The sequence below is a fragment of the Rhinolophus sinicus genome, chromosome 15 (assembly GCF_057876585.1).
Source record: "Rhinolophus sinicus isolate RSI-liver-muscle chromosome 15, RSI-T2T, whole genome shotgun sequence".
Classification (NCBI taxonomy): Eukaryota; Metazoa; Chordata; class Mammalia; order Chiroptera; family Rhinolophidae; genus Rhinolophus; species Rhinolophus sinicus.
The window spans coordinates 119109418-119122883 of NC_142515.1; the positions used below are offsets into that span (position 1 = coordinate 119109418).

A 13466-nucleotide genomic window follows, 5' to 3' on the forward strand; every position below is an offset into this window, starting at 1 on the left:
TGAAAGTTAATAGTACTTTATTGCTATTTTCTACAATCTGTAGAGCAGTAATAATATTTACAGCAAATTTAACAAGGATTTAAATATCTACTATGTATTATCCTAGTCACTGTACCTTTATGCTAAAATGAACCCAGTGTAAATCCTAGAGATTTCATACATCACATTGGAACTGGATTTACGAGTCTGAACCAAAGCATTAATCATTTAACTTCATAATGTAATTAGACATTTCTCTCAAATAAAAAGCATCCTAGCAGGTGAATGAAAAATGCTATGTGAAATTAAATGTTTGAAATAATAGGCTCTTGACATAAAACTAGTTATAAAAAACAAAACTACAAGTTGGCTTATTCTTAGGTCCTTTTCAATGAACATCTGAGCAAATAATGTAAACAGTACAACAATGCTAGCTGAATGAGTTTCTGAATACTTGGACTACTGTTATTAATGCATTTTATTTTTTTTTACTGTTAATAAAGGGAAAAATTAGTATCCCATAGTTCAGAACTTAAAGGGAAGGTGTCTGGGAGACAGACTTATTGTTATCTATTTCTTTAAATGGCCCCCATTTCATTTTTAAATGTATCAACCAGCAGTATGACTACTTGAAGGCAAATAAGTAGTTCAAAAGAAAGATGGGAGGTAGTAGCTGACGTAGTTATTCATTAGTAACGAAGAAACACCAGCGTTTTGGAAGAACCTTTAGAAAACTCAGTCCCTATCCCACTTGCAATGAGGCATCAAGCACTAGACAACGGACCCAATAAACTTACAGATCAAACTAAGCAAGTGGCAAGTTTTAAAAAGGTCAATGTTAGGAAACCATGGTTGATTGGAATGATAGCCACAGAATGGGATGGAGAGGCTTCTTGTTAGACAATGCACACAGGTAACTAGGCAAATGCAATTATTGGCTGAAAGCAAATCATGGGATCCAGAACATATTCCAGAAATCTCTTCACTTGTTGTTTCTAAATGAGAAGATAATTTGTACTTATTGGGGCTAAGTTGAAGACTTAGCAACAGCAGAAATCTTTATATCACAGATAAAAAGCTTTTCATTATCATTCATCACTATCAATTTATTTTGTTAGGAAGAATTGTACCACTTGTATGAAATAACAGACCCTTAAATAGAAACCAAGGTCTCATATAAAAAATGTTAAGAACTACAAACATTACAGTCTTGTTGGAGCGCCAAGTATCAACTTTACTCTTGCTACAAGCAGACTTGAAACAAAATCTATATTGTTTTTGGCACACAGAACTCTATAAAAGAGCACTAAATATTGATTCCAAGCTTGTCTATAGCCGACAACTAGTAAATGTTCTAAATTACATAGTACCAATTTTTCCTTTCTTTTGGTTACTATCCCAAAATGGCATTGCTTCAAAAGCAACTGAATAAACTGAGAGGCTGGGAACCTCCAGACACTCTTTCCTGCACCACTGCTCCCTCCCCTCTGCCCATTATGTCATCAGAAGAGGATGTCCTGTGGAGGTAGCAGTGTTAAATAAATACGGCGTGTAACTTAGAGCATGTTAATAATACTCTTCTGCTTTACTGAAATAAGAGAAATTCTTTCCTCCAGAAGCTCCTGTACACTACCATCACTTTTATTTCATTATCCATCTTGTAGGTTGCACATTGAAAGGTGAAAGTGCAATTCAATAAATAACCTTTTCCAAAAATATTTTACTGCTACAAGTTGTGAGATTTCCAACCATCAAAACTGGAACAAAACATAAGTTTTTAGCTCCCTATGGTGCAACACGCCATTTCATAGGACTTTATTTTGGCAGTGGATTCGGCAAAGTTTAGATGATGGCTGAATGGCATCGAGAAACCCTGTCAGTAACTTACAGAAGTGGAGCATGAGCTAGCACAGGAAGACCACCTTCCATCCGAGAGGTCAGTCTTTCTTTGAATTCCCTTACGAGTAATTTCAAAATTTAAGGCTGGTAATTACTAAGACAAGTATATACGTATCTTGAGAGAAAATCCAACACTTAATCACCGTTTTCTAAACAGATGCTACACATGGCAACTAAAATATTCCTAGAAATTGTGCAGAAGAGAGACTTCCCTGAATTTATCACATCCTACCTGAATCTAGACACCTTCCTGGTCTCTCATAATCACAGCTTTCATTTCACAGCTCTAATAGCAATACACCATGGAGTACAAACAACACTGTGAAAAACAAGGGCCTGGTAAAACCCACGGGAAAGCTATGAACTAATGTCGGGACTACTTTTAGTCATGCCATTATAGATCACAGTTTATTCTTGTGCATAATAAATACAGAAAAATGTTGAAAATGCATGATTCAACTAACTGATTAAAGCTGAGTATACTAACTAGTCAGATTTTACTTTTTAAATGAGAAATGACAAGAGTAGTAAATATGAAGAAAAACAAAAAGAACTTTACTTTCCTATGTTAATACAGGTCAAGGGACCCTTTCTTCTCAAAAGGGTTGATAACACCAGTTCTTAGCAATAAACATAAGGCACTTGTTTAGATTACAACATCACTGCATTTTCTTTTCCACTTGTTTTTCTAACCCTGTTTTCCCCCCACAGTATCATTTGGAATTGAGAGAATGAGGCAAATGTGAGATGACCCAGTTGATACTACTCAGGGCAAAAGAGTACAGTACAATGTTTTAGGGGTGATGTCTGGACATACAGTGGACCCTGTCAAGGTCCTCTGACACCAGACAATGTATCACTATCAAGTAAACCTGAAAGAAAATACAGTATTTATTCAATAGTTCCAGCAAAATCGGGTTGGAATACAACATATATGTTGGGAATCTAACTCTTCACGGTGGCCTCTGCATTGAGAGTTCTGAGTACTTAGGAATATTCATCCTAAGACAATCTACATCATTTGAACATTGTCAAGACAAACATATGAATTTCATTTCAATATACAGTAGAGTTTAAACATAATTCACACACACCCCCCATCGCATGACTGGTGCCTCCTCCAAACACCTCTGAGTGGCAGAGGGAGCACCAGTGTTCTTTCCCAACAAGAACGTCAGTTGCCACTCATAGGAGAAATTTTTTAAAAAGTTGGATTTTTTTGCCATCTGTTAAGATGTTCCTGAGACAGGACCAGTTAAAACATAACAAGCACTGGAGTTCAGTTTGTACTTTTCTTTACATCACTAAACTGTGAGACTGGGATGTGGAATGCAGGTAACATACTATGAAAGGTTGAGTTTAGCACAACTGTCAAATCAGTAAAAGGATCAGGTCTCCTGAAAATTCCCTTTGGAATATATTTTCTAGAAACTAAAAGTACCACAAAAAGGTCAGTTATATATACAATGATTTTTAGTCTTATTTGCTCAGATCTTGTAAATGCAATGAGAACCTTGAGCCAGAGGCTAGTTCTCAGTGTAGAGGTTTAACATTTTAAGGCTCATTTTCTCAATCAAAATAGCAGTTTTCTTTTCAAATTATGAATTCCAAATTACATTCACAGTACCTGCCGCCATCCTAGCACTCAATAAAATCTCCATGCAGAGCAGCACTGCGTTTGCATTTCGGTGTTTCCTGCCACCAGCACTCAGGCCTGTCCATAAAGCTCCCCCTGCACTAGCCTTCCAGCACACCACCTCTGGCCTGCACCTCTGTTTCCACCTGTGTGTTTTCACAGAAGCCCAACACAGACTAGTTGAAATATTCACACAACTGTTTTTCAAAACAATTTATTGCATCATATTTGGTACCTTATGTTTGACAACAAAAAGGAAATTACATCTGTAACTGCAGGAAAAAGAAGCTGGTCTGTTATTGAAAAAAAAATTTTTGGGCCCTTTAAAAATTACAAAGTCTTGGGCTTGCCTGAAACAACTGAGCAAGAAATATATTCTTAGAAATGTAGGGCTTCAAGTATTACAAACCTGTGACACTGTGGAAAAATTCCAGAGGTATCTAAACTGCAGCACTTTTTTTTCTGCATATCATGAACAAGGCCTGCTGAGGTTTTAACTATTAGTCTCTTGATCAGTCATAGAATGGTAGTCAGGAGTTCTGCTCTTTAACTTCAAGCCATGGTAGGTTTTCTTTTTTTCACTCTTGGGTGAAAAATTCATGCTTGCTAATTAGTTGGTGCCACATCACAGTGCATTTGGTTCTTGCATTACAGTTTCAACAAGTTTGGCCAAAACAATGCTGAAAGGTTTGCATTGTTATTTTAGTTCTTCAAGTTTTAGTTAAATTGAGATTGTTCTAACTGGTTCCTTCAGTTAAAAACTGTGGTACAAGAACACCAAACTGATCATGTACAGTGAATTTTGGAAACACAAGCGTATTGAACACTCTCTAGGTTTCTTCGAATTCTGCTTGGTATATGTTATGTCCCAGCTTCTACAACATGAAGCATCTGTTGTAGGTTTCTCTGTAAATAGTGATTCACATTTGCATACTTCCTATGGCCAGAATCAACCCCGCAACAAAACCAGACAGATGCTAAAGCCCCAACAACTCTTTGTGCTCAGTGAAAGAATCCAGTGCTAAAACAGCATTTATGCTGTCTGAGATATAGTAAAATCTCACAAGACAAATTTAAAGTAATATTTCTGCCACACACCTGCTTTGTTAGCTGTAACAGCCTCCAGATTTTATATAAATTAGTTTAAAAACATGGGAGGGTAGGTAGGAAGAGGATAAGGTATCTTTTTTTTACCCCTCAATTTTAGCAGCTTTTAATGTTTAAGAAACTGAACCTATATCCTGTAATATGTTAGATATTTTATATATACTTTTTCAGCAGGATAAAAAACGTAAAACACTATTTGAAGGCAAGAACATTTACTCTTCTCATTCTGTGTAAGTCAGAGCAATGCAGCAGGTGCGTGACAAAAATATTATACACTAGGTATGGTCCAAAGTCATTCCATTTGCTTGTTTAATGATGTTCAAATTTCATTGGCCAGTTCTTCAGTTTCTGCAGAACTATCTCCATTAACTGTGATCTTCATATCCTCTTCATATCCAGGAGGCATGAAAGCCAAAGCATAAGGGAAAAGCTTATGACAATTTGCTCTATAAACTTCAGCAGCGTCTTTACAGTCTCCTAGGCTACCATCACACAAGGCGTCTAATACCTCCATACAAGTCTAAAGAAAGAAAAAAAAAAGCCATGTTATAACTTGTTCAAAAAGCCATTTTTACTGTGAATTTATCAGACATTTTGTTAACAACAGATTTCTGAAATAAGATGCCAACATACACATGTAAGAAAAACAAAAGCATTCACTCCCACCTTTGTATTCCATTAGAATTAGTGTCTTCAGAATTACAGGGTTAATGTAAAAGATGAATGTATAAGCAGGGCCAGGACTGGGGTTGGGCAAGCAAGGTGTGTAAGGTGCTACATTTAAAGAGATGCCCACTTTCAGTAAATGCTGGAACCTACGTGGCCACCTTGCCTCTGCCTAGCCTGGCCTGGAATATAAACGTCAAAATTGACACACCAATGTCAATTACTGCACTTGAGCATTTTAACTTTATTGGAGGCTTAGAGGCAGTTGGCAAAGTCAAACATTGTTTTTCAACCTTGTATTCAAACTAAAGAGAACCTTAAGATTTATGTCCAATAACTAAGCAGGAAAGAGTCTCAAACACAAAGGGTATATATGTAAAAATAATTTGTTCATGAAAATTGATAATTCTTTCAACCAAATCCCTAAGTAGGTCTGCTTACATTTCTAAATAATTCATGGTGACAGTATTTCTCATGTTGTTTTTCTTCATCTTTTCACTTGGAAAACAGTTTGTACTTTCCAGATATATAATACCCTAAACAAGCTTTGCCAGTCTAGAAAGGTTCTAATCTAAATGATACAACCAATGAGGCAAATTTTTCTTTCTTAAACATATTTTCTTCATTTGCTATTAAACGAAAATATTTAAATGTCTTTCAGCAAGTGCTTTTTTTATCTGGTTGATTATTATCATACAAAACAGCTGTCCTTTGTTTTCAGTCTAATTAAAAACTGTAGTTTGCAACATACCCATATTATCTTTCACGCTACCTAACCTCATGTTATATTTACATGACATAAAATGAGTATTTAAAACTCAACTTCTGACAAATACATCTTAAATATGTCAGAATCTTCAATGAGACCACTGCTTGCTCAGAAATGCATATAAATTGAAATCCAAAATTACCTATGGAATGTACATGTGATTTTACTAAAACATTTCTAAAAAAATTATTGTTGACAGGTGTGAAACTAGTTATTAAATGCCAAGTAGCCTACTGTGCATGTGTGAACAAACACACAACCCTAAATAAATGTAAGTAAGTTTCTGACATGGATTCATAATGGTTTGGAGAACAGTATGCATAAATAACAAAAAAATTATTTGGTGAAAACTGTTCTCTTGATAAAAAGAGGAACAAAAAGGAATCAGGTACACTTACAAAGAGATTACAAAAAAGTTTACCTGGAGGTTTCTGTTAGTGAGGGATTCATCAAGTGTTGTTGCCAACTCTACAGCTCGCTTCTGACTAGAAGGGTCTAAATAATATACCATTTTGGCAGCTAAACGAGAAGGAAAAAGGAAATCTGTTTTATTTTAAGGTACAACCAGCATCTTACACTCCATCTATTCAAATAAAATACAAGGTATATGTGCACACAGCGTGGCACTTTATTAAAAAAATGAAAAGAACCATTTGAAACACTTTTATTTAAAAAAAATAAAAATAGTTCTAGAGGGTAGACCAGAAACAGCCTAACTGTCCAAATTAGGAGAATGATTAAGGCAAGAGATGAAGAAATGCAAATATTCTAATAATATGTGTCTTTGTATGGTGGGACCATGGATAGTTTTCTTTCTAAAATGAGCATACTTTGGGATTGAGGGGAATACCCAACCATGATGGTATGAGCCAAAAAGCTGAATTCACAATTACACAAGGGCACACAAAGCTGCTGGGTGTCTTAGCCAGGTATTTTAAAAGCACCCTAAGGCTCCACCTACGTGATCCCACTGAGTCCAGACTTTGGCTTACTAGTAGGCTCTTGCCAGATGACCCCTGACTGTGAGATGGTTTCAGGTGTTCAGCATTGCCAAGTTTGATATCTTACATAAACACGAGAAATTGAAGATGATGGTCATATTCAAGTGAATTTTAAGAGCACACTGATGGGAGAAAGAAATAGAGAGCTCTCCTTTATTATACGTACTGCATGGCTAAATTCAGTTATACATGCTTCTTTGTAATGCCTATGCTGAACCAGGAGAAATAACTGACTGACCTTGATTCATAGTAATAATTTTGTCTAAGAAATTAACAAACGTATAGGAAGCATATTTAAGCTGCGTAATTTTCATGGATTAAAATGTGACACATGTTGCCTCTTACATGTGAACAATGTGTAACCTTGTCATTGACCCATTAAAATAAAAAATGAAGTTGTGTTAGGAGGCTAGGAGATAAGGACAAAATAAAGTGATTACCTGATAATCTGTGTGGCAATGAATCAGAATTCCTTTTCAGAAAAGTTTCATTAAAATTCTTTGGATTTGTTGCTCCAAAAAGACGATTCATTTCTTGTTTTAATACTGTTCTAACTGTATCAGATAAATCTTTACTTTCACATACTGCTGAACAAATTAAAAACAAACTCTATTAGCAATGAGAAACAGATAAAGTTTGTTGGAGTTAAAAAATTATCTACTTGATGAGGCCAATGAAACAAAGCAATTATAGACAAAGACTAGACAAACCTACAGATAATTCAACATTTGAAGAGCTTACCTATATAAATTTAAAGAATGTGTGTCAGCAGAGTAATCTAATGACTTTCTAAAGGCACTCAAAGACATTTCATTGACAGATGATTCATTTCCAGAAAAGAACAGAAAGCAAAAGAGATGACCAAAGATGTAGTTCCATAGCCTTCTAAACCCCTAAGGGCTGGCCCCCATTAATTTTAAAGAGTCTGCAAAGCAGGGCCTTGACAGCACCTACCTGGTAGATAATGTCACAGCAAATATGCAGTGCTGAAGACAACAGAATTTTCCTCACCATCTCCATCTTCTTATACCCAAGTAAGGCATTACAAACTTATCAATATTAAAAGAAAATGGTTGACTTCACTGACCTCTATTTTCAGGGGTTATGTGAACTGAGCCATCACTACATAATAAACTCCAAAGGACCATCAAAGTGTTTTCCTATAATGAATGCACTGTAGTCATCTTATTCTCAGGCCTTGGGATTTGGAGATGGAAAAACTGACCCACACTTTTCTGGACTAAATCCTAGTTACGCTTTGTTTCATTGTTGGCATACCTCAGAGCTATTGCAGGTTCAGTTCCAGACCACCACAATAAAGCAAATTATCACAATGAAGCAAGTCACACACAGTTTTTGGTTTCCTAGTACATATAAAAGCTACTGTGTTTCCCCGAAAATAAGACCTAGCTGGACAATCAGCTCTAATACGTCTTTTGGAGCAAAAATTAATAAGACATATTTATATTATATTACATTATATATTAAAGACCTGGTCTTATAGTAAAATAAGACCGGGTCTTACATTAATTTTTGCTCCAAAAGACGCATTAGCGCTGATTGTCCGGCTAGGGCTTATTTTCAGGGAAACACGGTATGTTTATACTATACTGTAATCTATTAAGTGTGCAATAGCATTATGTCTAAAACAACCAATGTACATTAAAAAATACTTTAGTGCTAAAAAGTGCTAACCATCATATGAGCCTGTTGAAAAAATGGATGGTGCTGACAGACTTGCTCAAAGCAGTGTTACCAAAAACCTTCAATTTGCAAAAAACGCAGTTTGCAGAGCGCAATAAAACAAGGTATGCCCGTTTTAATTTGGTATACAGAGACAGTCTGGAGCTTTGAGCCAGACAGACCTGGGTATAGATCTAGGCTTGGACAAATCACAACCTCTCTGCACCTATTTCTTGATCTATAAAACTGAGGTGATATCTAACCTACAAGGATCACAGTAAGAAAGAGCTAAGATTAAAAGAATTATGTAATAGATATTTAATAAATTGTAGTTATTATTTTTGTCATAGATTGAAAACATGAATAGGTTTTCCTTATGGTTAGCAACTATGACGGTGGCTTTCAAACCTTGTCTACAACCAAGTATTTGTACTCTGATAAACATGTATCCCATTTACATAACCTATCATATGAAGCAAAAGTTTCTTACTAATCCTTATTTTGTGCAATAACATGCTGGTATTTTCTATTGTATTTTTATTTTTTGTTTTTGAATGCTGGTAATGACCAACCCACTAACTTGCTTTCATTGTCTCACCAACAGATCATTACCCTAAGTTTAAAAAACACTGAATTTTTGCGTAGTAAATATCCAAATGAAACATTCTACACATAATTACTAACTAAATAATTGACTGATATGAAATGATAAACAGCATTTCTTCTATCATTCGATGGAATTGGGTGGTTCAAATAAACGAGCTACTAGTTAAAGAAGTTAGCTTAACGTCCATATGGCTGTACTTTCAACTTGGTTTAAAGGAATCCTGTGGGGTTTAACAAAGATGCCCCAATTTTGCAACGTTGTACTAAGTACACACCTGTTCCTAACAAAGCTATTAAGCAGTATATCCAACTTCTAGAACGCTTTTTGAAGACACAGTGCTTCTTTATCACTACAAATTATCACTGCTTTCATGGCCTAAATTTAGTCAAAACAAAAATCACTTTGTAAATCTCTTTCTGACAATGTTAGCCGAACACCTGGGGCAATGGGGATCGCTAACAAGGACATTCAATAATCCTGCCTTTGTTCCTCTGAAGTCCCTGAGCATTTCAATTTTCTGCAACAACCGATGCAAGAAAATAGTCATGTTCATCAATCCATACACTCATTATAAGCAAATACATTTAGAAATGACAATTTTAATTCGTATTTCACAGGAAAGTCTCTTAACTCCCATAGCACTTATATCTATTATTTTACTACCTTTCAGGAAAGAATCGATCATACAAAAACAAAGTGTTTATGTTACTTTTGAAAACAGTTTAAGTGTACTCCATCCTAATCGAGAATGGATTAAAACTATTATTTTTAGCCTTAATTTTCTGATGCATGATTTCAAAGCATTTTTTAATACAAAAAAGAGACTAAAAAAATTTCTTGATTTTGTCTAAATATAGCAGTTCTTTCTTCTATTTTCTATAATGTGGATATATTATTTATTACTTTCTGATTTTAAAAACATTGAGGAAAAACACTTCCATGACTCAGTTTTTAAAACAGGAATCATATCTTTGACAAGCATAAATATAATTTAAATAAGGCTTTAACTCCCCCTCACCCTCCGGTTCAAGCCGTTGTTTCTCAGTCTAGTTGTGTAGGACACAGCCTCCTGGTCCATACTGGTATTATGAGCCTGGGGCCCCCCCCGGCCCCCCCCCCCCCCCCCGGGGCTGAGGCAGTTGGTCGCCAGTTGTTGGCTGGCAGGTCACAGCAACCCTCGGCAGCTCTCGCCAACCTCCAACCTCCGGCTGCTCACCGCAGCCCAGCTCCAAGGGGAGCTGTTGTTCACAATCTTAGCTGTAAAGGGTGCAGCTCACTGGTCCGTCTGGGACTCAAACCCACAACCTTGGTGTTAGAAGCACGGCGCTCCAACCACCTATGCCACTGGGCCAGCCCTAGGCTTTATTTTTTCTTAGAAGACAAAACAGTGTTCTTAATTGGGACAATTTAGCAATTTTCAAAACAATGATTGGGATGTCTGGTTTAATCTCATTATTTTATATAATGTATGGATTCATATTGGACTGGGTAGTTAGCAATTAGATAGCTAATTTAATAGTGTTTCTAAAGTCTGCAGGTTGGAAACATTCAATTTCTCCTTCTCCAGTTACTTAAAAACCAAAACAACAATATCAACACTATTTGATTACAGGAGTACATTATCTAAATTACTAGAAAGAACAATCTGAAGACCTGGACTCTCGTCCCTGCTTCATTACTAATTATCTAAGTTACCTTGAATAAGTAATTTAATCTTTAAGTGTCCCAAATTTCTCAACTATAAAATGAGAGAAAATAAGCAGAAAATTTTAGAGAAACTTCTGTTCTCTAAAATTCTGCAGTTCTATAGTACTTCACATTAAAACTAATGTATGGAATCTTTCTGTCAAAATATTTGAGAAGTACAATGATCAATGTTTTAAAGTTCTTTTTAACCTGTATTTAGTAACAAAAATTGTATGATTCAAATTGTGCTAAACACAGATAAGGGGATAACCAGTGAATTTCAAAGAGATTGTTCAATTTTAGAACAATTTACTATGAAGCTTAACATAAAATATGATTCAAAGCTTCAACTTACATGTTAACTTTTTAGAAACAAAGGTGATTCTCAAATATCTGGAGTGAACAATTCGATGTCAAGAAATACATGACATTTCTAGTCTTAAAATAAAGACCCTCAATACAAAGAAAAGACCCCTGTTTTTTTCTCTCAGCTAATTTAATGTGCAACGGCTTTAAAATGATTGAGTTTATGATAAACTTGTAAAGATCACTTATACAATCACTATCAACTACTATAATCAAATACTTAAGTAATGGAAAACAAAGACATACCAGTACTAAAGAGTCGAATCATACACTCATGAAGCCAGGGATGACTAGAATCAATAGCAAATGCCCGCTTTACTGATTGTAGCATCAAAAGAAACTTTTCTATAAAAAGAAAAAGTAAGATATATTTTGATCATTTGATAAAATACAATGCCCTCCTTTGGAGGACTAAGACCTTTCAAATAGAAAAACTAATTTAGAGTCAAACCATCTGAACTACAACATATGACTAAAGTAAATGATTTCTTCAGATTAGCAACATTAGCTAATGTTTTCCACACAACATTCTTTGAGAAAAAAAGATTTATAATAATTTAGATGGCAGTCAACAAAATCTGAACTAACACCATATAAGCAAGAAAACAAATCTGAAGCCATTTCATTTCCTAACCTCCTTTAATTTAATCGAAACAAAGGGATTTTTCCCGCTACTTAGAAAACATCGTTTATGCTTAACACTATCTCCTTTTCTCCTTTCTTGTGTTTTGTGACATGTAAAATGGTTTGCCTCCTACCCGACTGACCTGTCCTCTCCTGTCAATCCCTGGCTGTCCCCTCCTCCCCAGAAAGGAAGAGTTTCAGTCATTTTCTAATTTTTATGCTATTCCCCCATGCATAACCCTGTGTCTCCCAAGTTTCAGTAGTGTTTCTACCTGATGAATGGAAATTTGCAACAGAATACGCACCATAGTTCCAAGCCTCCTCTATGACCACCTCTTTGTTAAGACTTCCCTAATTTGGTACCATCTCCAAGTATCAAAATTCAAAACCCCAGGCTCCTCTGACATTTCCATTTCCCTGACCCCCAACACTCAGAAAGCTCAAAGCAGTGCCATGTCCTCTTTTACTACCCATTTCACTCTACTGCAGTGGAGTCCCAATACTAGAGAGCCCTTCAGAGGTAAGAACACAGCCAAGAAGCCCACTGAATGGAATTTAGATCGCCTTTCCCCACTTTAAGCAGAACGGCTTTTATTTTATACTTTGGGATTTATTTAAGAGTATTTGTTAAAAAGGGAGGTGCAGTAACTGTTTTAAAAGATTTAAATTGCTGGATTATCTATTAAACTTACTTTCCAAATTATAACATAATCATTGTGGAAAACAGAAAATATAGTAGAAAATATTCTAATCATTCAAATTCAAGAGACAATCTTTGTTATCTTTGGATCTATTTTTCCCGGCCGCTTTATATTTTATATATCCATATAAGTATTTTATTAAAATTAAAATCAAACTATAGTTTTTTGTCCTATTTTCAAACAATGTTATATGGCAACCTTTCCCCAAAACCACAAATTACTTTTTTGATAAATGTGATTTTTTAATGGATACTCTACAGAGGTACCATTTTATTCAATCTCTTTTAGTAGGACAGTTGCACTGGAGCAACAACCTCTGTCGATCTTACTAACCCTTGTTTCTCTTCCCTTGAATATGCATCACCTAAACGATAAACTTTTTTTTTTAATGAACCATTTGGATGACATCAATTCAATGCCATAAAGTCTTCTTAGTATCTATTTCTATATATAATGTAACCATTCTAAACCTGGCAACCAAGACCCTTCATTTATATCCTTCATTTATACTTTACCTGGCTCAGGCAATATAGCCAACCTCAACATTATTTACACACACTTGAGTTTTCTTAACAAAGCCTCTTCCCTTCTATGCAGTTTTTCTTTTAGAAATATGATCTATCCTTCAAGATACACCTCAAGCATCACGTCTTCTATTTTTAACAACAGCTAATAATAGCTAACATTTATTTAATGCTTACTGTGTCGCAGACATTATCCAAGCTCTACATGTATGAACTAG

General features: G+C 35.4%; 1 protein-coding gene across 3 annotated transcripts in view; it reads right to left on the reverse strand.

The window, feature by feature from the left end:
- The window catches only part of NAA15 (N-alpha-acetyltransferase 15, NatA auxiliary subunit), a 124289-nt gene continuing 110823 nt past the window's right edge, over positions 1-13466 (reverse strand). For 2 of the 3 annotated variants that reach the window (XM_019730820.3, XM_019730818.3), the window contains 4 exons: positions 11646-11744; positions 7498-7644; positions 6478-6575; positions 1-5141 (listed from right to left, as the gene is read on the reverse strand). In XM_019730820.3, the coding sequence (XP_019586379.1) occupies positions 4941-5141; positions 6478-6575; positions 7498-7644; positions 11646-11744 (545 nt within the window). In that variant the 3' untranslated portion in view covers positions 1-4940. The remainder of the gene's footprint in view (positions 5142-6477; positions 6576-7497; positions 7645-11645; positions 11745-13466) is intronic. The other variant, XM_019730819.3, reaches the window with a different exon arrangement.